The sequence below is a fragment of the Camelina sativa genome, chromosome 15, assembly GCF_030686135.1.
Source record: "Camelina sativa cultivar CO46 ecotype springtype chromosome 15, ASM3068613v1".
Lineage (NCBI taxonomy): Eukaryota > Viridiplantae > Streptophyta > Magnoliopsida > Brassicales > Brassicaceae > Camelina > Camelina sativa.
In genome coordinates, this window is record NC_141894.1 from 30935083 (window position 1) to 30954942 (window position 19860).

At 35.2% G+C, this 19860-nt stretch overlaps 3 protein-coding genes and 1 long non-coding RNA gene across 6 annotated transcripts; 2 read left to right on the forward strand and 2 right to left on the reverse strand.

Annotated features, from left to right (window-relative positions):
* The first annotated feature begins 4743 nt into the window (after positions 1-4743).
* On the forward strand, positions 4744-10125 carry LOC104747905 (putative RNA-dependent RNA polymerase 3). 2 transcript variants are annotated; one of them, XM_010469615.3, is made up of 18 exons: positions 4744-5360; positions 5454-5598; positions 5669-5798; positions 5914-5988; positions 6142-6322; positions 6488-6686; positions 6812-6899; positions 7006-7146; positions 7246-7266; positions 7353-7424; positions 7498-7604; positions 7698-7846; positions 8006-8228; positions 8367-8592; positions 8681-8829; positions 8920-9224; positions 9326-9495; positions 9653-10125. In XM_010469615.3, exons 1-18 carry the CDS (start codon positions 5012-5014, stop codon positions 9887-9889), a joined length of 2967 nt encoding a protein of 988 aa, XP_010467917.2. In that variant the 5' UTR covers positions 4744-5011; the 3' UTR covers positions 9890-10125. The 2 variants fall into 2 exon arrangements, with proteins under 2 accessions (XP_010467917.2, XP_010467916.2); XM_010469614.3 differs by having other exon boundaries at positions 4795-5360; positions 5451-5598.
* Positions 9005-9846, reverse strand: LOC147927371 (uncharacterized). Its single transcript, XR_015581409.1, has 2 exons — positions 9342-9846; positions 9005-9242 (listed from the first exon to the last, which is right to left on the reverse strand). It is a non-coding gene; the product is annotated as an uncharacterized LOC147927371 (long non-coding RNA).
* LOC104747904 (NADP-dependent malic enzyme 1-like) lies at positions 10120-13974 on the forward strand. Its single transcript, XM_010469613.3, has 19 exons — positions 10120-10470; positions 10554-10674; positions 10771-10845; positions 10936-11087; positions 11168-11273; positions 11471-11536; positions 11614-11709; positions 11810-11881; positions 11992-12075; positions 12156-12254; positions 12344-12391; positions 12464-12517; positions 12595-12693; positions 12810-12899; positions 12987-13064; positions 13152-13226; positions 13313-13403; positions 13489-13617; positions 13711-13974. The coding sequence occupies exons 1-19, from the start codon at positions 10190-10192 to the stop codon at positions 13797-13799; spliced, it is 1905 nt and encodes a 634-aa protein (XP_010467915.2). The 5' UTR covers positions 10120-10189; the 3' UTR covers positions 13800-13974.
* A 321-nt stretch (positions 13975-14295) lies between these two features.
* Positions 14296-18617, reverse strand: LOC104747906 (uncharacterized). Of its 2 annotated transcripts, none has more exons than XR_015581408.1 (14): positions 18034-18585; positions 17519-17574; positions 17253-17427; positions 17014-17115; positions 16787-16858; positions 16459-16575; positions 16234-16311; positions 16079-16141; positions 15899-15995; positions 15731-15809; positions 15406-15643; positions 15079-15224; positions 14844-14966; positions 14296-14753 (listed from the first exon to the last, which is right to left on the reverse strand). XR_015581408.1 is itself a non-coding variant. In XM_087486784.1 (14 exons), the coding sequence occupies exons 1-14, from the start codon at positions 18121-18123 to the stop codon at positions 14601-14603; spliced, it is 1563 nt and encodes a 520-aa protein (XP_087342910.1). In that variant the 5' UTR covers positions 18124-18617; the 3' UTR covers positions 14296-14600. The 2 variants fall into 2 exon arrangements, 1 of the variants encoding a protein (XP_087342910.1); XM_087486784.1 differs by having other exon boundaries at positions 15432-15643; positions 18034-18617.
* Positions 18618-19860: the final 1243 nt, after the last annotated feature.

Here is a 19860-nt window from a genome sequence, read left to right on the forward strand (position 1 = left end):
GGCTCCAAACAAATACATTCCTCAGAATTTTCCTCGACTTCATGCTCAGGCTTCTCATGGAACTATATCAAGCTTTTAACACCAACGGTGGATTCTATAGATAGGACAGCCAAAGAGAAAGAGGTTGTCATGGTAGAATATTATATCGAAGAATGCTACTGAGGAATGTGTTTTTTTGGAGCCGAAACTAGAAGAGAAGGAGGTTGTCATGGTAGAAGATTATATAAGCATCTCCTTGGGTTCCTTTCAGTCGCTACGGGCGTTCGGAGCACCATCGAGCGTCGTAGACAGCTCCTCTGACAGCTCCGCTACGCCATCTATAGTGTCTAGCACTTATGCATACACGCCCTTGATCGATGGGGATGACCTATTGGACTTAGACTTTGGGGATCTCCCTGATCCTCCCCTGGTCGTTCCAAAATTCATTATCCCTTCACCTGATACCCCGATCACCATGACATGGAAGGATACTCCACCTGCACTTGGACTTGGAACTGACCTTTTGGTTGATGTTATCCCAGTGGACGAGACAGTCAGCGCACCAGGCGCCCATGTACCATACTGTTTTTTTTGTGGGCGTATAGGACATTACCTGCTTGACTGCCAGTTTTACACTCCGTACGCACCATCATGCAACATCTACTTGATTTGTGGAGTGAGAGGAAATTATTCCAGCACTTGCCCAACACTGAGGGTTGATACTCCGACTCGCGCACAGACTCCTACTCCACCCCCATTTCACGCTACTGGTCCAGATTTCGTCCACTAGCTACCCAGGTTGTATATGCTCCCAATGTAGCTTTAGGTTCCTTTGATTTTTGTAGGTATCCTAAACCCTAGTTAGGTAACCGGCACTAACCATATTTTTGCGTGTACAGCGGTGGTGTTGGTTAGGTCCCTAGTGACTTGCGGTTCTATCTTGTATCATCTTTTTGGGTTGGGTTGGTTTGTGACGAGGTTTGAATAAGCGGTGTGTGTATATGGATACAAGAATGATGTTTGAAACTTATGTTATGATATGACCATGTTGTGTTTATATTCTCGCTCTTGCCTTTGATTGCTTTATATTGATTTGTTTGTTTGCGTGTGAGTGTTTATATTTGTTCAACTTAAGGAGCCTTAGTTAAAGGCATAGGAGTCTAAGGAGTCCGGAGAGCAAGTGAGAGTTAGGCAAAAACCATAGAAGTTAGTACGAATATCCCAAAACCTCACTGACCAAAGAGACAAGTCGATAGCCACGCCATATATATTGACGTAGAGAATCACACATGGAAACCAAGGGTGAAAGAAAGATACATGACGATATGGTACCTTAGTCGAGGCGAAGATAAAGAAGCCATATGAATCACTAGACGTCAGCCAAAGAGGTTATTATCTTCATGAAGAAGAAAAAAAATGGCTAGATAAATGTATTATAAGAGAATACATAGTCACACATACCAAATATATTATTATATTGTCAACTATACGAAATATATGTATTACATTGCCATATGCATGAACTATATGACATTATGTGCTCAACACCATAGACATACAATCCGGTAAATCGGTCGACTGACTTCGGCGAAAATCAACGCTAACTCGGGAGTTGACCAAAAAGATATATTATGAATTTTTTTTATTAAAAATCGAAATTAATAAATATTATATTTAAACATTTATGGTTTTTCATGATTAACAACATATTCAATTCAATATCTAAATACTTTTATATATCTCTAATGTATTTATTCTTATAATTAGTTAATTTTTATTTTTAAAGCTAAATTAATAGTTAAAATAAAATCATTAGTAATTACTAGGTTTTGAACCTACGCTATTCGTGGGTATATTTAATATATTTCTATGAAATTATATATAATTGATGACAATTATAAAATATTAACTTCTGAAAATTTGAAGTTATTATTTAGACAATAATTTTAGTAAGAAACTCTTAAGTTAAGAAAATTTGATCTAAAGAATCATGAACCAATTTTGGTTTCTCATATTCAGTTGAACACCACCACTTATATCTTCGTGTTTTTTTATTTATTTACTATTTGTTTTCTTTCTCGTCATTTTCATTTTCAATTTTGCATGGTAGTTGTAATCGTTACTTTCACCGTTGCTTCTTCGTTATATTCTTATTCTTTTTTTTTGTTTTCAACCAGTTGTGGCCAAATGGTTAAAAAAAACTTTTATTCTTTTTTCTTCTTGTCTGATTTACCGCTTTTTTCAGTGGATAATCATTGAGAACATTTTTGTTTTAAATTACCATATAACTTCTGTCCGCTTCTTCATTATACTTTTATTCTTCTTCGTCCTCGTCTACTTTCTCATTTTCTATCACTGAATAATCATTCAAAACCTTTTTGTTTTGAAGTACTACACAACTTACTTTTTGTTGGAAATTGTAAAAAAATTTTATTATTATCTAAAATAAAGAACAGCAAATCAGTTGTATATATAATCTAAATTGTTGGATATTTAATTATCGTTTAAATATTAAAATGTTTAAATTCTCTAAAATAAAGAACTAAAATAAACTGAATTAAACTATTAAATTTGGATGCATGACAAATCAAGCTTCCTGTTCATTTTTAAAATTTTGTAAAACCTAAGAACTTTTAAAAGTTTTAATATATATAATATTTAAACTTTTTAAATTTTTAAATATTATAATATTTAGAAACTTTTAAATTTTTTTATTTACTCAAATAAAACATCAGATTAAATCGAATAAATTTTTAAAATTGGACGAAGCTTTCATGCTTATTCGTTGTTGGAAGCATATTAGTCTTATTTATAATGGTATTGAACTATTGTCTAAATTTTTTCTAGCCGATGTGGAATGTTATATATATGTCTTTTATTTTCATTGAATTAAAATTTTCCATTTTAAAAAAAAATTAATAATATAGAAAACTACTATATTTTCAAAAATGTTAATAAATGAAATGTGTAATTCATGTTGGTTGTTTTAAATACTATGTGGATACCTTAAGCAAAAATGTTAATTAGTGATATGTCTAATTCATATTGGTGGTTTAAAATCTCATTTGGACAGCCTTAGAAGCTTATAGCTTCTACTTTTAGTAGTATAGATTATATATATATATATATATATATTGATAATCAGATTATTTAAATACTACAAAATCAACAAAATCAAATTCAACTACTTTCATTAGAAAAATAATATACAAAAGATTGAGTATATGACTCTTTACTCTGAAGTTTGCATGGTAAATGTCGTACAAAATTTTAGATATTTTTTACTATAAAATTTACATACTCTTAATAACATGTAAACAACAACAAAAATTCTCAATATTTACTTATAATATATAAAAGATAAAGATACAAAAAATTGATTTTAGGAAAACAATATATTTGATTTGAGGGTATGTTTGCAAAAGAGTATAGAATAAGAGTATATTTGCAAATACCTTTATGTTATATCTTGAAAATAATTATCAATGAATTTTATTTAACTATTAGTTTTGTTTTAAAAATAAAAATTAACTAATTATAAGAATAAATACATTAGAGATATATAAAAAGATTTAGATATTGAATTGATTTTAATCATGAAAAAGCATAAATGATTTTATATAATATATTTTTTTATTAAATACATTTTTTTAGTCAACATTGGTCTTTGCCGAAGTCCAGGCCCGGCTTTACCATAAGGCAGATAAAACTTATGCTTTAGGCCACACATTATTAAGTTAAAAATTGATACCACATTGTTGAATATGTTATTGGTCTAGTGACATTATTACCATTACATGCAGTTTTTAAGTCACCCACTTTCGTTCTATCTTCTATTTTGTTTGTTTTTTTCTTTCTTTTCGCCTCTTATTTTCCAAAATCTTCTCCCTTCACAAATTTAGTTTTTTTTTTTGCCTTTTTCTTCATTCTTTTATTAATCACATATACAATAAAATATTACTGAAACAAAAAAAAATTTATAAACTATGTTAAAGTTTTACAGGTTTTAATCAGTGTTCAAGAAAGCGCTAGGCGGTATCTGCGCGGTGATTCAGCACCTAGCGCCTAGAACGTTTAGTCGGGGCTTAGACGGTTTTTAGGCGGTTTAGGCGTTTACAACATACAACATTAAATATATAAAATTATACAAAAATATATGTTATAAAAATAAAAAAAATATAAATTATAAACAAAAGTAAAAAAAATACATTTATTTAAATTATATTAACAACATATAAATGTTTATAGTTACATATATAGATATAAAACATAATAATTTAATATATGTAATTTAAAAATCAAAAATAAATATTAAAATACAATTTATGTAATTTTAAGCGGTTTAGGCGGTCATCTAGGCGTCTGCTGAGCGTCTAGCGCCTAGATGGCGCCTAGGCGGCCGCCTAGACCGCTTTTTTGAACACTGGTTTTAATAATGAAATTTCTATAAATTTGCTTTAGGGCACAAAAACTATAGAACCGGCTCTACCAAAGGACCGGTGTACCAGATTTTATGAATATGGTGTTGATCACACATACCAAATTCTATTACTATATTTCGAGTATCTAGCATTATTTTGCGATTTTTTGCGATTTTGGGAATGAGTATTTTTTGCGATTTTGCAATGAGTCGAGAAAAAGAGACGCGATTTTATTTGGGCGTTTACAGAGGCGGCGAGAAAGTTAGTGGCAGGGTTTGTAATTGATAGTAGTGGAGGTTGGGCATTTGATAAAATTAAAAATAATTTTAAAACGGCTAGATTTGTGGACTACTGTACTGTGTATGCAAAATAAAATCTCCCGTCTAGTCAAATCAATCAGACTTACTTACACACAAAGCAAATTTGTCTGACAAAAAAATGCAAATCAAACTTTATTTTTGAAATCGAAAGGAAGAAACTTTTTGAGAGAAAATGGCAGAGAAAGGCAAGATTTTTGAACAGTTTAGTATCTCTTCCCATATATTTCTTTATGAACCCTAACTAAAGAGACGAAGACACAAAACTCTGATTTTGGGGAAAAAAAAACGAAAATGATGAACACTTGTTGTTCGGATGAAGTGTTGTCTTCTTTGCGTTCAGAGATTACTCTTCCGGGTCCGGTGGAGACTTTGTTAGAGAGAATATATGGGAAACACAATCTTAGTCCTATCAAAGTGGAGACAAGGCGGAAGCTTTCTTCGATTTCTGAGGAATTGGCTTTGGAGACTCTCAGGAAAGTTTTCAATAAGCCGTGTGTGAATTCCCTAGATGGGCTAATCTTGTATATTATTAAAGATGCGGCCACTGTTGATGGCTCTCCACGGCTGAGTTCCGTCGAGTCTCCGGTACCCTCTCCTCCTAGAACTCCTGGGAAGAAAAGTTGCAGGGGCTCTCAACAAGGTCAGTCGTGTATCTCTGATGGGTTCTAAGAATACTTATTATTATGACTATGCTCTAGAGTTTGATTATGACTATGGCTAATTGTTGTAGCAGAAGTGTTGTCTCTTGATATGGAAACTCCCTCTCCTAAGTTGTTGAGAAGAGAAGAGAATAGAGGGTCTAAGCACATTCCTCCACTGTTAGCTCTTGGCGAACTTGAATTCAAGAAGATGTTTTTGTTGCTTAGCTATATTGGAGGGTATGTTTAGTATAGGGCTCCATCACTTTTTTTTTATCTATTTCTTCGGAAAGTAATCGTCTTTTTACAGGGAATCCCTAGATGAGGTTATTACCGGTGATCAGATCAGAGAATGGAAGGATTTGCCAATGGTTTCTTATGAAGAAGCGGTTTGGTTCGGGTTGGGACAGCGTTATTGTTCCCCAAAGGAGCGAAGAAGGGTATGACAAGAGACCTGCAAATTCCTTTTTTTTTTAACTGCTGCAATTTATGAGGAATCTGACTTTTGTATCACATTTGTACTAATTGCATCTTCTTACATGCTTCTTTCCCCAGTCACTTGGAGGGGATAGTGGGAAGACTCATTACTATCAGTGTCATGTTGCTCCCGATGGTAGTTACAAATTCAAGGTTCGGTCCGCTCTCTTAGCTCTCTCTTTCTTGTTTGTGTTTTCCCATGTTGCCACTATCATATGTCAGTTAAAAGTGTATATCCTACTGTTAGGATAAAGTCTTTGACAGTGTCTCAATACGCTTTTACTTATTGATAGACTGTGTTCACAGGGTCATCTTCTGGAGAACACTGGAACACACCTGCACAAGGTTTTGGGTGATGATAATGTTTTAACCGTCAAATTCGATGACGTGTCAGGCGTGGAAACCAATTGTAATAACCTCTACTCTACATACAAAGGGATTGCTAAGAATGGTATCATGGTTGGTTTACGTCGTTATCAATTTTTTGGTGGGTCTTTCTCCTTGTTAATTTCTCTTGATTATTATCTATGTTAGTTTACGTACAACACTTTTCATTGTTAAGGTGCTAAGGCCATGTCTTGCAGCTATTGTCATACTTTTCCTCTGTGTTTAGAACTCCACATAGTAGCTTCTTTACCTCTTTTTTAAACAGTTTTCAAAGATGGAGGGAAAGAAGGGAAGAAGAAAGATTTTTCTACAAAGGGAGTTAGATGCTACTTTATACGCACGGGCTCTACAGCGTTGAGTGATATGGAAAATCCTTATATCCTTGACGGGATGTCAATCCATGAAGCTCGCATGCGTTTTATGCATGTGCATAATTTGCCATCTCCGGCGAACTATATGGCACGGTACTCTAGTTTCTTTTAAGTCTCTATTGTATGCATATGAAGACTTTTTACTGTTTCACCTTTAAACTCTTCTAGAGATGTTCTCATTTGTAATTAGAGTCAGATTTCTTTTGCTGATGCTTCAGGTTTTCTCTAATTCTGTCAAAGACTAAAAAGGTTGAAGTGGATATGAATGGGATTACCTTTGAGAAAATCGATGATATACACTGCCTTGTATGTCCTCAAACCATGTTTTCTTCAGTAACTGCATCTCTAAGGCCTTAACTTAAAATGCATCCATTATGTGACTTTGACCTCTTTCCATTTCTTCCAATCGCAGGATCAAGATAATAATGATGTTCTTGATAAGAATGGGAAACCATATATACATTCAGATGGAACTGGCTACATCTCTGAAGACCTTGCTCGGATGTGTCCAATTATCTGTAAAGGGAAATCTGTTAGAAGTAACAATGTTCAGGTCTTTCTTGTACTTCCATGATTATTTGATGGTTGCTTAGTTGCCTTTTGTTTACTCTTGTTACCTTATCATGTTTGTTTCTTATTTTTTTAAACACAGGGACCCTGTGGCGAAGACCCGGTAAGTAGTTCATATTCCCTGTTCAGGCTCGATTCTGTATTTTTCTATCACTTATAACATGTAGTAACAATTCTTATTTTCAACAGCCTCTGCTGATCCAGTTTCGGATGTTTTATAAAGGCCATGCTGTTAAGGGAACTTTTCTCTCAAACAAGAAAGTAAGCCAACTCTCTTTCATGTCACAAAATCAGGTTTGCAAGCTATTCCTAATTTTGCTCCTTTATTTGGCAGCTTCCTCCTCAGACTGTCCAGGTTCGACCTTCTATGATCAAGGTGTATGAAGATGAGACCTTGCTAAATTTTAGAACTTTTAACTCCCTGGAGGTAGTCAATACAAGGTAGCTTCCTCGCGGATTTTTATTATCTTGAATCTGAACTCACTTCTCATTCGTTTTTTTTGTTAATGAACTTTGGTTGTTTACATCTTCCAGTAATCCACCAAAAATGACGAGGCTGTCAAGAAATTTGATTGCACTGCTTAGTTATGGAGGAGTCCCTGATGACTTCTTTTTGAATATATTGCTCAAAACGTTGGAAGAGTCTAAAACCATATTCTACAGTGAACGTGCTGCGTTTAAAGGTACCAAAAACCCCAAATCTTTCTGGTTCATTTGCAATTTCTTACTACCCCTGAAACCACTGATTTAACTTAACTTACGCACCCTGAAGTCTTTAACATGATAAGTAGTTTGAGGAGACACTCGATGGGTCTTTTATTAAGTTAATTTTGTATGTGCAGCTGCCATTAATTATGGGAATATGGACGACCAGAACATTGCAGAAATGATCTTGGTTGAAATCCCCCTTGACGAACCACACTTGAAATATCGCCTGTCGATTCTCTTAAATACAGAGAAGAGTGCTCTAAAAGAAGGAAGGCTTCCTATTGACGAATCATACTATCTCATGGGTACGGTGGATCCCACCGGAAAGCTTAAGGATAATGAAGTCTGTGTCATTCTGTATGCGACCCCATTCTTCTCTTGGTCTTTCACTTTGGATTCTAGATGGAAACATCAAGAAACACTAAATTAGCTTCAAAGTTATTCCCAAGAAGTAGCTGATCATTTCCTCACTGCTTTCTTTTTGTGGTTTTGTAGCAAGTCTGGCCAAATCTCTGGGGATGTGTTGGTTTATAGGAATCCTGGATTACATTTTGGAGACATACATGTACTTAAGGCTACATATGTCAAGGCCTTAGAAGAATATGTTGGAAATTCCAAGTATGCTGTGTTCTTCCCTCAGAAAGGTCCAAGATCCTTGGGCGACGTGATTGCAGGTGGTGACTTTGATGGCGATATGTATTTTATATCCAGAAATCCCCAGGTACTCACTTTGCTATATCCGTCGTAATTTGAAAGTAAATTCTTCATTGCTGAGACCTGACATGTGAACTGTAAATTCTTCTAATTAGCTACTTGAACACTTCAAACCAAGTGAACCGTGGGTTAGTTCTTCTAAACCGAGTAAAATCTACTGTGGTAGAAAGCCAAGTGAACTATCACAAGAAGAGTTGGAAGAAGAGCTTTTCAAATTGTTCTTAAATGCACGATTTTGTAAGAGGTACATAATTTAATTCTCGGCTTAGCTTACTTTCAAGCTCACAATAGCTCTTTTTAGTTAATATACATGCTTTGTTTTCTCGGTTTACAGAGACGTTATAGGGATGGCTGCAGATAGCTGGCTAGCAATAATGGACGGCTTCCTCACCTTAGGAGATGAGAGTGCGAAGGAAAAATATGAAAGGAACAAAAATATGCTAAAGTTGTTTGATATATATTATGATGCTCTTGATGCACCCAAAAAAGGTGCTAAGGTCGATCTCCCACCCAACCTACAGGTCGGCACCTTTCCACATTACATGGATCATAAAAAAAAGACAATCAAGTCCACTTCTATTCTTGGATTAATCTATGACACTGTAGAATACCACAATGCAGAGATACCCCTACCATCCAGTACGGATCTTCTTTTCCCTATCGATAATCAGAGTACACAAGAACTCATTATCTCGAATATGTAATAATAATATGTCTTTACTCTGTTTGTTACAATTCAGAAATCAGTAAACTCACGTGTTTAGAAGATGAGCCGGTCCCTGAGTCTCACATGGAGAAATGTGGACGCTGGTACGAGAACTACAGAGATGATATGAGCCAGGCGTTGATGGAAAAGGATGAAAATAAGAAGAAGAAACTAACCAGTGAAGTTAACCAGAGATACCAGCAGGTAAGCTTCTCAACCCAATGCAAAGATCTGACCAATAGACTTCATGAATCACAATTTTTTTGTTAGTTAGTCCTGGGGAAGTCTGCACTCACAAGAATCCATCTAATGCTTTATAAACACAACTCATTGGTTGAACGGTTTCTTCTCTCTGTATCAGGATTTCTATGGTGCTGCAGGGTTTGAAGACAGCAAGATAAGCCTGGAAGAACTCTATACCAAATCCTTGGCACTTTACAACATTGTTTACGACTACGCCATCAAAAAGAACAACGCTAGTTATTGTGGATTTGTCTGGAAGGTTGCAGGACCAGTCCTGTGCAGAATTTACCTGAAGAAAACGCAGGAGAAATCATTAGTGGCTTCAACCTCTATGCTTAAAAAGCTTTTGGGTTGAACACACCTACTTGTCCTGTTTGTTGTCTTCGTGTCTCATAAGATGCGCATTAGGCAAGTATCTGACCTAAGTAGCCTAACTTTTAGGTCAAGCTATGTGGTGTAGTATCTGTGCTTTAGTTATAATCTTAGATTTGTCCTGTAGTGTCAAATAAATTCCGTGTGTAAGTTTGCTTGTGGAATAAATTAAAAAAACCATGTATAAATAAGATTAAGTTCATATTTAATTTCATTTAATTGTACGTGGCAACTTTAGAGTCCATGTGGTGTACAGAGCTGTCTTCTTCAGTGTGACACCTCTATGCATCCTCAAGCTTCCATTTGGATTTTCCACAGCCTTCTTCCTTCCATTACTATATTTTTCAAGAAAAGTAGGGAAAGTTTCTTCTTTGTGATACGTGAAAAAAACTACCTTCTTTTCGTTTTTGTTTTTGGGATTGTGTTCATTGATCCTTTCAAGATGGAGAAAGTGACCAACTCGGATTTGAAATCCTCCGTCAATGGTGGCGTTGTTGATGTGTACGGAGAAGATTCAGCTACCATTGAGCACAACATAACTCCTTGGTCTCTCGCTGTTTCTAGGTAACAACATAACTTCTCCATGGTCACAAAATTTAAGTGTCTAAATTGTCAGTCAAGTTAGTAACTTCCGTTTCTTGTTTCAGTGGGTACTCGTTGCTGAGAGATCCTCGCTACAACAAAGGACTTGCTTTCACTGAGAAAGAGAGAGACACACATTACTTGCGTGGTCTTCTCCCTCCAGTTGTTCTTGATCAAAAGCTTCAGGTAGAACTTGGTGATTTGTTTATTTGGTATGGTTCTATTAATGGAGTTCAATCAAAACTTTTAATTCCAATCATTTTTCGAGTTTGAATTATTTAGGAAAAAAGGCTGATGAACAATATCCGACAATATCAGTTCCCATTACAAAAGTACATGGCCTTGACAGAACTTCAGGTAAAAAAAATCTTCTCTGTTTAATTAATCTGAGAAATTATTGTGTAAAACTATCAGAGAAAGATGAATCTCTTCTTGGACATAAAACAGGAAAGGAACGAGAGGCTGTTTTACAAGTTGTTGATAGATAATGTTGAGGAGCTTCTTCCTATTGTTTATACTCCAACTGTTGGTGAAGCTTGCCAAAAATTTGGAAGTATTTTCAGGCGACCTCAGGGTTTATTCATCAGTTTAAAAGACAAGTACATACTGCTTGTAACTTTTATCTTGAAATTTTCATTTTCTTGGCTTTACTCATGTCATAACCTTTATATTCATGCAGGGGAAAGATTCTAGATGTTTTAAAAAACTGGCCTGAAAGGAATATACAAGTTATTGTTGTTACTGATGGTGAAAGGATTTTGGGATTAGGAGATCTTGGATGTCAGGTATTCCTAGGATTTTGTTTCATTTCGGTTTTGATGTGATCTTAATGTGGCTTTGGTTCCTTGTTTGCCTTTGCATTGACGTTTACATTTAGTGTGTAATTTCTTCTCCAAATGAACCCATAACCTCTACCATCTTATAAAAAATTCGTTTGATAAGTTTATATCTGAGTACCTGACCAGAGGTTGATTGACTTCAGGGGATGGGTATACCGGTTGGTAAATTGGCGTTATATTCAGCACTTGGAGGTGTTCGACCTTCAGCGGTATTGGTTTGATTGTACAAAAAGTTTAAAACAATATTTCTAGAGTCAGGAACTTGAGACTAGATTACTTTTGGCAGTGTTTACCTGTCACCATTGATGTGGGAACAAACAATGAGAAACTGTTGAATGATGAGTTCTACATAGGACTCAGACAAAAGAGAGCAACGGGACAGGTTTTTTTTCTTTCTTTCTTGCATCCTTTATTCTGTTAAGAATTTTAGGACATGATCATATGAACTTCCATGAGTGAATAGCTTTAAAACATCATTGCAGGAGTACAGCGAACTCTTGCATGAATTTATGAGTGCTGTGAAACAGAACTATGGTGAAAATGTTCTTGTACAGGTAAAGAAACAATGAATTTTTTCTTCTTGCTTCTTGATTCTATTATACGAGGATTCAGTATATTATTGTTTCAGCTGTTTATCTACTTTGTTATCTTCCATCTAACACAGTTTGAAGATTTTGCTAATCATAATGCCTTTAAGTTGCTTGCAAAATACCGCGACAGTCATCTAGTCTTCAATGATGATATACAGGTAAGAGTTTTAGAATTCATTTTTGTTGTTTCTTGTTGTCTCCATTGTTTGAAAATTTATTCTTTGCCTGTCAATTTCAGGGGACAGCATCTGTTGTTTTAGCGGGATTAGTTTCCGCACAGAAGTTAACTAATAGTCCACTAGCAGAGCACACCTTCCTATTTCTTGGTGCTGGTGAAGTAAGAGTCAATTTTTGGAATCACTGTCTGATCCTTTAAGTCCACATATGCTGAATGTTTTCTTATGTCTTCTTGTTTGGTTGTTGCAGGCTGGAACTGGAATAGCAGAACTCATAGCTCTATATATATCAAAACAGGTAATGACTGTTCTTTGGAATTCGCGTGTTCCGAGGTGTAGTCGCTTCAATTTATCTATCTTTCTTCTGCAGATGAATGCTTCAGTGGAGGAAAGCCGCAAGAAAATCTGGCTTGTGGATTCCAAGGTAGAGACAATAAAAACTGTAGATACGACATTTTCATTGGAACGACAATTTTGATGCAAGTTTTGGTTCTCTAATAGGGATTGATTGTTAACTCCCGTAAAGATTCACTTCAAGACTTCAAGAAACCATGGGCTCATGAACATGAACCAGTGAAAGACCTCTTAGGTGCTATAAAGGTTTGAAACTTCTTCCTATTAAGCATCAAAATCCTCTTTTTTATCTAAATCAGTGATGAGGTCGAGGGAAGTAAGGCTACTAGCTATTGACATCTTTAATTTATATGTCTTATTAGGCCATAAACCCGACTGTTCTAATTGGATCTGCTGGCATTGGACGGGCTTTTACAAAAGAAGTGATTGAAGCCATGTCCTCCACTAATGAGGTATATCTATTATTCCCTATCAGGTGTTCATATTAAAACATCGTTTTGATTAAAGAGTTAGAGAAACTAACAAAATGTTTCTTGCAGAGACCTCTGATAATGGCTCTCTCTAACCCGACAACACAATCAGAATGTACCGCTGAAGAAGCTTATACTTGGAGTAAGGTAAATCTCTCCACACCACACACCCTTATTCCAGTATATCTTCACCTCAAATTGAAATTGAAGTTTTCTGATATTCTTCGAATGAAGGGTCGTGCCATTTTCGCAAGTGGAAGCCCTTTTGATCCAGTTGAGTATGAAGGAAATGTGTTTGTAACTACACAGGTAATGATAGATAACTCTTCATCCATTGGGGTTTACTGAACTTGGTTGGTAAATTAGCGCTCTGCATTTCCTTTATTAAAATACAGGCAAACAATGCGTACATATTCCCGGGTCTCGGACTTGGTTTGGTTATCTCAGGAGCGATAAGGGTACATGACGATATGCTTCTTGCTGCTGGTAAGCATTTAAGAGATGTAAACTTAGTGAACATATCTCCCAGCGTTGTTGTTTATTAATATTATGATGTGTTTCTGCGACATAGCTGAGGCATTAGCTCGACAAGTAAGCAAAGAGAACTATGAGAAAGGAATGATATATCCTTCATTCTCTTCCATCCGGAAAATATCAGCTCATATTGCAGCCAATGTAGCAACTAAGGCATATGAACTAGGTCTGTCTCTTTCTGTCTTTCTCCCTCTTGTATCAGCCTTTTATTGCGGTTTTGAGTATTTATGCGGTTATGGTGGAAATGTTGGTTTTGCAGGATTGGCGGGGCGGCTTCCACGGCCGAAAGATATTGTCAAGTGTGCAGAGAGTAGCATGTACAGCCCCACCTATCGTCTCTACCGCTGAAAGTTGAAACTCAAGAGTCTACTTTGTGTGCTTCTCCTCCCTTTTTTCAGTTATTCCCAAGTTTTAATGTAATTTCCAGTAATAATTCAAGTTCAGAGCTCAAACACATGCAAGATCTCATCTTAACTTTGTAACTTTGAATGGTTAATAGTATTACTCACTCTTGTTTGTCAAACTATGACCTAACCCCAGCACTCGTTAAAAACAAATGCAGCACAAGTGATTATGTGCTATGTGTATTGGTTATTACCATCTAGTTCCATAAAATATGGTTGGTTGTTGGTTATCATCATATTTGACATAAAATTGTTGTCTATATGTTTTTTGTTTTAAACTTTTTGTAAACGCAAATGGACATTCATTGACCAACATATCAAACTAGACTAAGTGGAGGATATGACATAAAATAGTGCACATACATCTTCAATTTAGAATATTGGATTGAACATTTGTAAGATACACAACAAACTAAAAAGATGAATGATGAACCAAACAATTACAGAAATCAAGGTGATGAATTAAGATGGTAAGCAATATATTTCATCTCAAATGGCTAAGTAAAACCCAAAAATAAAACAAAAAGAAAGAGATCAATAAATAAAAATTTACCAAAGGGGGAATTAACGCCTTTCTTCACCATTTGAAGCCAACAAGAAAAAAAGAAAAAAAAAAAAAAAAATCTTCCCCTTCTTGAAAAAGAATCACCAACATTGCAAAGAATCATCAGTTCACCCGCGAATTCCCGGGCAAAAAATGACTTTGTGAGCTTGCTTCTACTGTATAAATAGGGACCTTTTCTTTTTAAACATCGAATTTTTTCGGTTGTCGCCAGTGAGCCAAATTTCTTCCCAAGGAGCTTAAGAATGAAGCTTTCTGAGGAGCTCCTTTCTTACCATACAAATGTTTGCCTCCTAAATCTGTCTTTGCTGGTCCCATATCCTTTCGTCTCTCAATCTGATATCACGTTACAAAGAATTACATATACACTTTTGTCTAACTGAACACAACATATTTATTACAAGTGACGTGAGACAAATGTTTTACCTTGAATATCTTTCCATCTTTCAAATGGTATCGGATTCCAGACCAATTTATGGATTGAGAAAAGTGAGAACGGAAAGCTGAGATCGGGTATAGGAAGTTGTCTACAAGCATTGCTACAAAAATCTGTACATTTTCCCCCAATCAAAATGAAAATGTTAACTTCATATATCTATCATCATCACAACTATTACTAGTTATAATCTAAATCAATATTAGGGGGGATGAAAGTACTTACAAGTCCCCAGTTGTATGTTGCAAGAGAGAGACGAGGAGCCTCAGGGGATAACATATTGCATAGTTGAACTTCTCGCCTTGTCAAATTCCACATTGAAAGAAGTTCAATGAAAGTGCAGACCGCCAACATTATAACAAGCAACATACCTACATAGAACCTCATCTTTCCAGGTCAGTATGCAGCATAAGAAAAAACAGACAATCCTATATTTCAAGTTGAAGATGACAAATCGCTTCCACATTGTATTACAATAGTTCAATAGCCCCCAACACACTAGCAATCATCGTGGCAATAGGACAATTATCTCTCATCTGAAACATATCCCACCTAAATAAGAGGAAACGTATGCTCACCACCAGATGCAAAGGATGTGTCTTCATGTTGATATCCCTTAATGTAGATTCTTAAAGCTGATGTGATGTGAATGACAGCCATAACATATGGTGCAATAAAACCCCATGAAAGATAGCAGTGGACAGCAAACAAAGCCTTGTTCATTATCCAGTTAACTTTGGATATGTAAGATTCTAGCACAAAGGTTTGCTTTCTCAGGTAGTTCCAGTACCTAGAAGTAAGAAAGAAAAAAAAAAAAAATGGTTTAACATCTACATATTCAGTACCTTTGGGTTCAAACAAGTATAAGCAAATGTACCGTCCAAAACTCAGATCACTTGCAAGAGGATGAGGAAAAACAGCAACAGGAGGAGATGTAATGAGCCTCTTGTGAGCACCTGCAGTGAAAAGAAGAAACTGTCAACTAAACATACAATAGGCATATATCGTGCAACAAAATGGAGGAAAACTCAGAACCAAAGGTTACCTGCTAGAGAGGCAAGTGTCATATCATCTGAATATCCACCATCACGTAAGCCAGAGACAACACCGTATCGATCTTGTCTGAAATCATCGGCATGCATCTACAAATAGTTGCAAACAATCACCAAAATTAGATGTAGCAGAGTATATAAAAGAAACATTACGTATCATGTTATCTACATACCATCATACACCCTCCCCATAAAAAGAATGTTCTCCCGCCAGTCGCAAATCCCATTGAGCAAGGCTGTAAAGAGAAGATGCCAAAGACTAGCTCAAATTACAAACACGAAGAATCTAAAAGCTTGATAAGGAAGCCAGTGATTATAGGCACTCTACCATGTGATACTCATAGATGCAATAACTCCCAAGAGTTCCAGAAGGCAAGTCTAGAGGATACCCTGTTTGAATAAATATCTGCAAGAGATCACTATAACTGTTAAACAAATTCAAACAGAAGGAAGTACAAGGGCCTGTTCTCATTAGCCATGTCTTCGATACATGTAAACCAGAAACAAGAAAATTAAGCCAATTCATTCATGAATAATGTAGGTTGGGTACCACCTCTGGATTTTTCTCCATCTCAGTTGTGAGGGCCCCGATTGTTCCAGGATGCAGTCTAACATCGTCGTCCAGAAATAATACATATTTGCTGTCTTTGTGCATCTTCTCAACTCCAATCTTCAAGAAATAAAAATAAATTCAACTAAAGCCAATGAATAAACAACAAAAATGAAAAACATCAAATTGGAAGATAGTTTCTCTTCTCATGGTTATAGCTAAGAACAGTCACAAAGGAGAGAGGGAATATATTGAGAGAGAAAAAAACACAGGTGCAACCAATGAAAGCCATTCACCAAAAAATTCAATCTACATTAAAGATCATACATACCAACTGATTATGAATTTTCTGGCTGCAGGTAGTCGATAAACCAGCAACCACAACCTTAGCTTCAACATCATCCTGTGCACATTCGGTGAAGAAAGATGAGGAGTCAGTAGATACTTCAAGACAAATGAAGGCCAAACGAACTATAAATTGAACTTTTGTGGACAGTACTTTCATCAGTAGAAAAAATTAAACAACCACAAAGATATGTTGAGACGTGTCTGCTGTACCTGATACATAGATAATAAACGGGAAACAGCATGATATGCAGGGTCTTCCGTACTTTCTACGACAAAAAGGAATTCCAATGGCCCACCATAGAGAGAAGTAATCTACACATACAGATGGATCAATTTTTACAATTAAGTAGGAAGCAACATTCTTCATTGACAAAACTTAACCATAATGAAAAGTAAAAAAAACTTTGCGAAGAAAAGGAGAGAATGATAGTGCAACATGAGAGGCTGACCTGACTTCTCCAGTTGTGTAAGTTGTGTTCTCCAAAACCTTTTAGAGGCATGACAACGGAAACTCTGGGAAGTTTGACCTGCCTAGAGTGCTCGAGTTCATTGATATCTTGATAAAGAAAGGCCAAGCTATTGCCCGCTTTCATGCTGTTTTTAATTCTCTTAACCTCTCGGTTCCTTACACAAGTAGAACACACAGATATTCAGAAAACATAACTCAGATTGTAAAATCAAAATCAGGCTTTTTTATATGGTAAAAGGACACTACCTGACATATTCAGCCAAAAACCAGCCGATAGCAAGGAGTAAGCATATTGTACACCCCTGAGGCACAAAAAGGAAAATTTAAGAAACAGCCAACACAAGAAAATTCTTATCCTGATGATAAAAAATCCCCCAATCAACCATTCATTCTTCCTTGAAAATCATTGACGATACGAAAACAAAACATGTTTGATTCATCAATAAAGGCTAGAAATTTCTTCTTTTCTACGCTTCATTATGGTACTTAAAAAAAACCATTACTTTTCAAACCTCTAAAGAACAGAACGTAGCTTAACCCCAAGACCCAAAATCCATAATTGTTTTCTCCAACATTAGAAGAGATAAAAAAAAGGACCAAACTTTCGATCTGAACCAACATAGAAGATGAACAAGAGAATTGGGTTTTGTTTAGGAATCATCAGAAGAGGTGTGATGATTGAAAACGAGCAAAGCAAAATCCAAAATTTTCTTTCGATCTGAAGCAGCAGAAAAAAAAAGAAAAGGAAAGAGAGGTGACACCTGGATCTGAACGAAGACAGCGAAAGGGCTGGTGAAAGCTCTGCTCAGAGAGAAGAGAATCGCATCAATGGAGTCCAATGCTGTAGACATCTTTCTTTCTTTCTTTCTTTCTTTTTTGTTTTTTTTTTTTGGGTTGGGGGGGGGGGGGGGTCTTTGCTCTTTGCTTCTCTCGCTTTTGTTCTAGTCCTCTTGGTCGCGAGAATAAAAAGGGATTATGAGAAGAAGAGAGCAAAAAATGAGAAACCCTAGATTTGTAAATCGTTTCCTTGTCTCTCTCTCTCTCTCTATCTCTGTTGTCACAACATCGAAACCAATTTAGATTCGTGCAAAAACAATACTGGTCTCAGATCACCATTGACGGACCAGCGACAATCCAGAGAGTAGAACCCCAAAATATAAAATAAGAAAAAAAAAACCTAAATAGTATTATTATAAAACTCTAATTTTTTCAAAAAGGAATCACACAAATTCACCATTCAATCATGTACACATCCCCTATTTCTCTTACCTTTTTCTCTTTTTTAATCCCAAAAAAAAAAAAATTACTATTTTATCTTTAAGAATTTAGCTAGCACCTTCTATTTAAATAAGATATTTTTGTTGTTGTTGTTGTCATCAACTCAAAAAGAAAAAAGAAAAATAAATTATTCCCAATAATTAAGGAAATATATATTGAGTTAAAAGAAATATATATGATTTGTAAATCTGTCAAATAAATACATATGTACATTATGTTTTAAATATTTGTTGCACGTTTTAGTCTTTTTTTATTCTTTCATTTATTTATTTTGTATAGAGCTAATAAAGGAACAGATTTTTCTCAGTGATTTTGCTGATAATTTCACACATTAAAAAACGCGTTAGAAACATTTTTGTTGGTTGGTTCATTGTGAAAATATTTTATTTTATTAAACTCTAGACTCTAGCGTGTGACCATATGTGTCAACTGGTGGTACGCTTTTTTACTGACCATAAGTGTTGGCAGGATTGGTTATCTTTTTGGAAAGATTCTTATCAAAATAGATATTTCATTTATTTTGGATTGGTTATGTTTTGTTCGTTGCCAATATAAATAATATATGTTTTAGAAATGGTGAATGATATTTTGATTATTAGTTACATAGGTTTTTTGATCAATCACACCAAAACACATCAACGAGTGTGTGTTTTTTTTTTTTTTTTTGCTTTCTCGTGAAAGATTATTCTTAGTCAATAAGTAAAATTGTTTGTTTAATAAGTTGATTTTGGCGGCAAAGATGCCAGAATGTGATGCCCGAATCTGAAAAATGTCCTTTTCGAACAGAGTATCACGTAGGGCTGGGCAAAATAACCGATAACCAAATAACCGACCGAAACCGAACCGAAAAAAACTAAACCGAACCGAACCGAAATTCTTCAAATACCCGAATGGTTAGTAAAAATCTATATCCAAACTAACCGAAACCGAACCGAACCGAACCGACAATTAAATGGTTAACCGAAATATCCGAAAACCTAGAAGATATCAAATATTATATACTTAATATTATGCAAAACTATAAAATAAACTTAAAATATAAATTATTTCTAGATTCAAAACAATTAAATATTTTAAATAATCAATATATGTAAATGTTATTATTTTGAATTTACAAAGTTAAATACTATTTTGTAAAATTGAATCAATATTTTTCCCTTTTTTGTATTTTTGTTATTGTATATTTGGTTAATTTTGGTTATATTCGGTTAGTTTTGGTTATATTTGGTTTATTTGGTTAATGTTAATATAATTTATGTTAGTTATGGTTATTTATTTAAATAACCAAACCGAAACCGAACCGAAAGAAA

Coding starts and splice junctions, on each gene's coding strand:
- LOC104747905 (XM_010469614.3), top strand. CDS start 5,012: ATGATGAACACTTGTTGTTCGGATGAAGTGTTGTCTTCTTTGCGTTCA. Junction 7,267..7,352: donor GACCCTGTGGCGAAGACCCG/GTAAGTAGTTCA, acceptor TATTTTCAACAG/CCTCTGCTGATCCAGTTTCG. Junction 8,593..8,680: donor TTATATCCAGAAATCCCCAG/GTACTCACTTTG, acceptor TCTTCTAATTAG/CTACTTGAACACTTCAAACC.
- LOC104747904 (XM_010469613.3), top strand. CDS start 10,190: ATGCATCCTCAAGCTTCCATTTGGATTTTCCACAGCCTTCTTCCTTCC. Junction 10,675..10,770: donor TTCTTGATCAAAAGCTTCAG/GTAGAACTTGGT, acceptor TGAATTATTTAG/GAAAAAAGGCTGATGAACAA. Junction 13,404..13,488: donor CGATATGCTTCTTGCTGCTG/GTAAGCATTTAA, acceptor TCTGCGACATAG/CTGAGGCATTAGCTCGACAA.
- LOC104747906 (XM_087486784.1), bottom strand. CDS start 18,123: ATGTCTACAGCATTGGACTCCATTGATGCGATTCTCTTCTCTCTGAGC. Junction 17,575..18,033: donor CTGTCTTCGTTCAGATCCAG/GTGTCACCTCTC, acceptor TTTGTGCCTCAG/GGGTGTACAATATGCTTACT. Junction 16,142..16,233: donor GCATCTATGAGTATCACATG/GTAGAGTGCCTA, acceptor TTCTCTTTACAG/CCTTGCTCAATGGGATTTGC.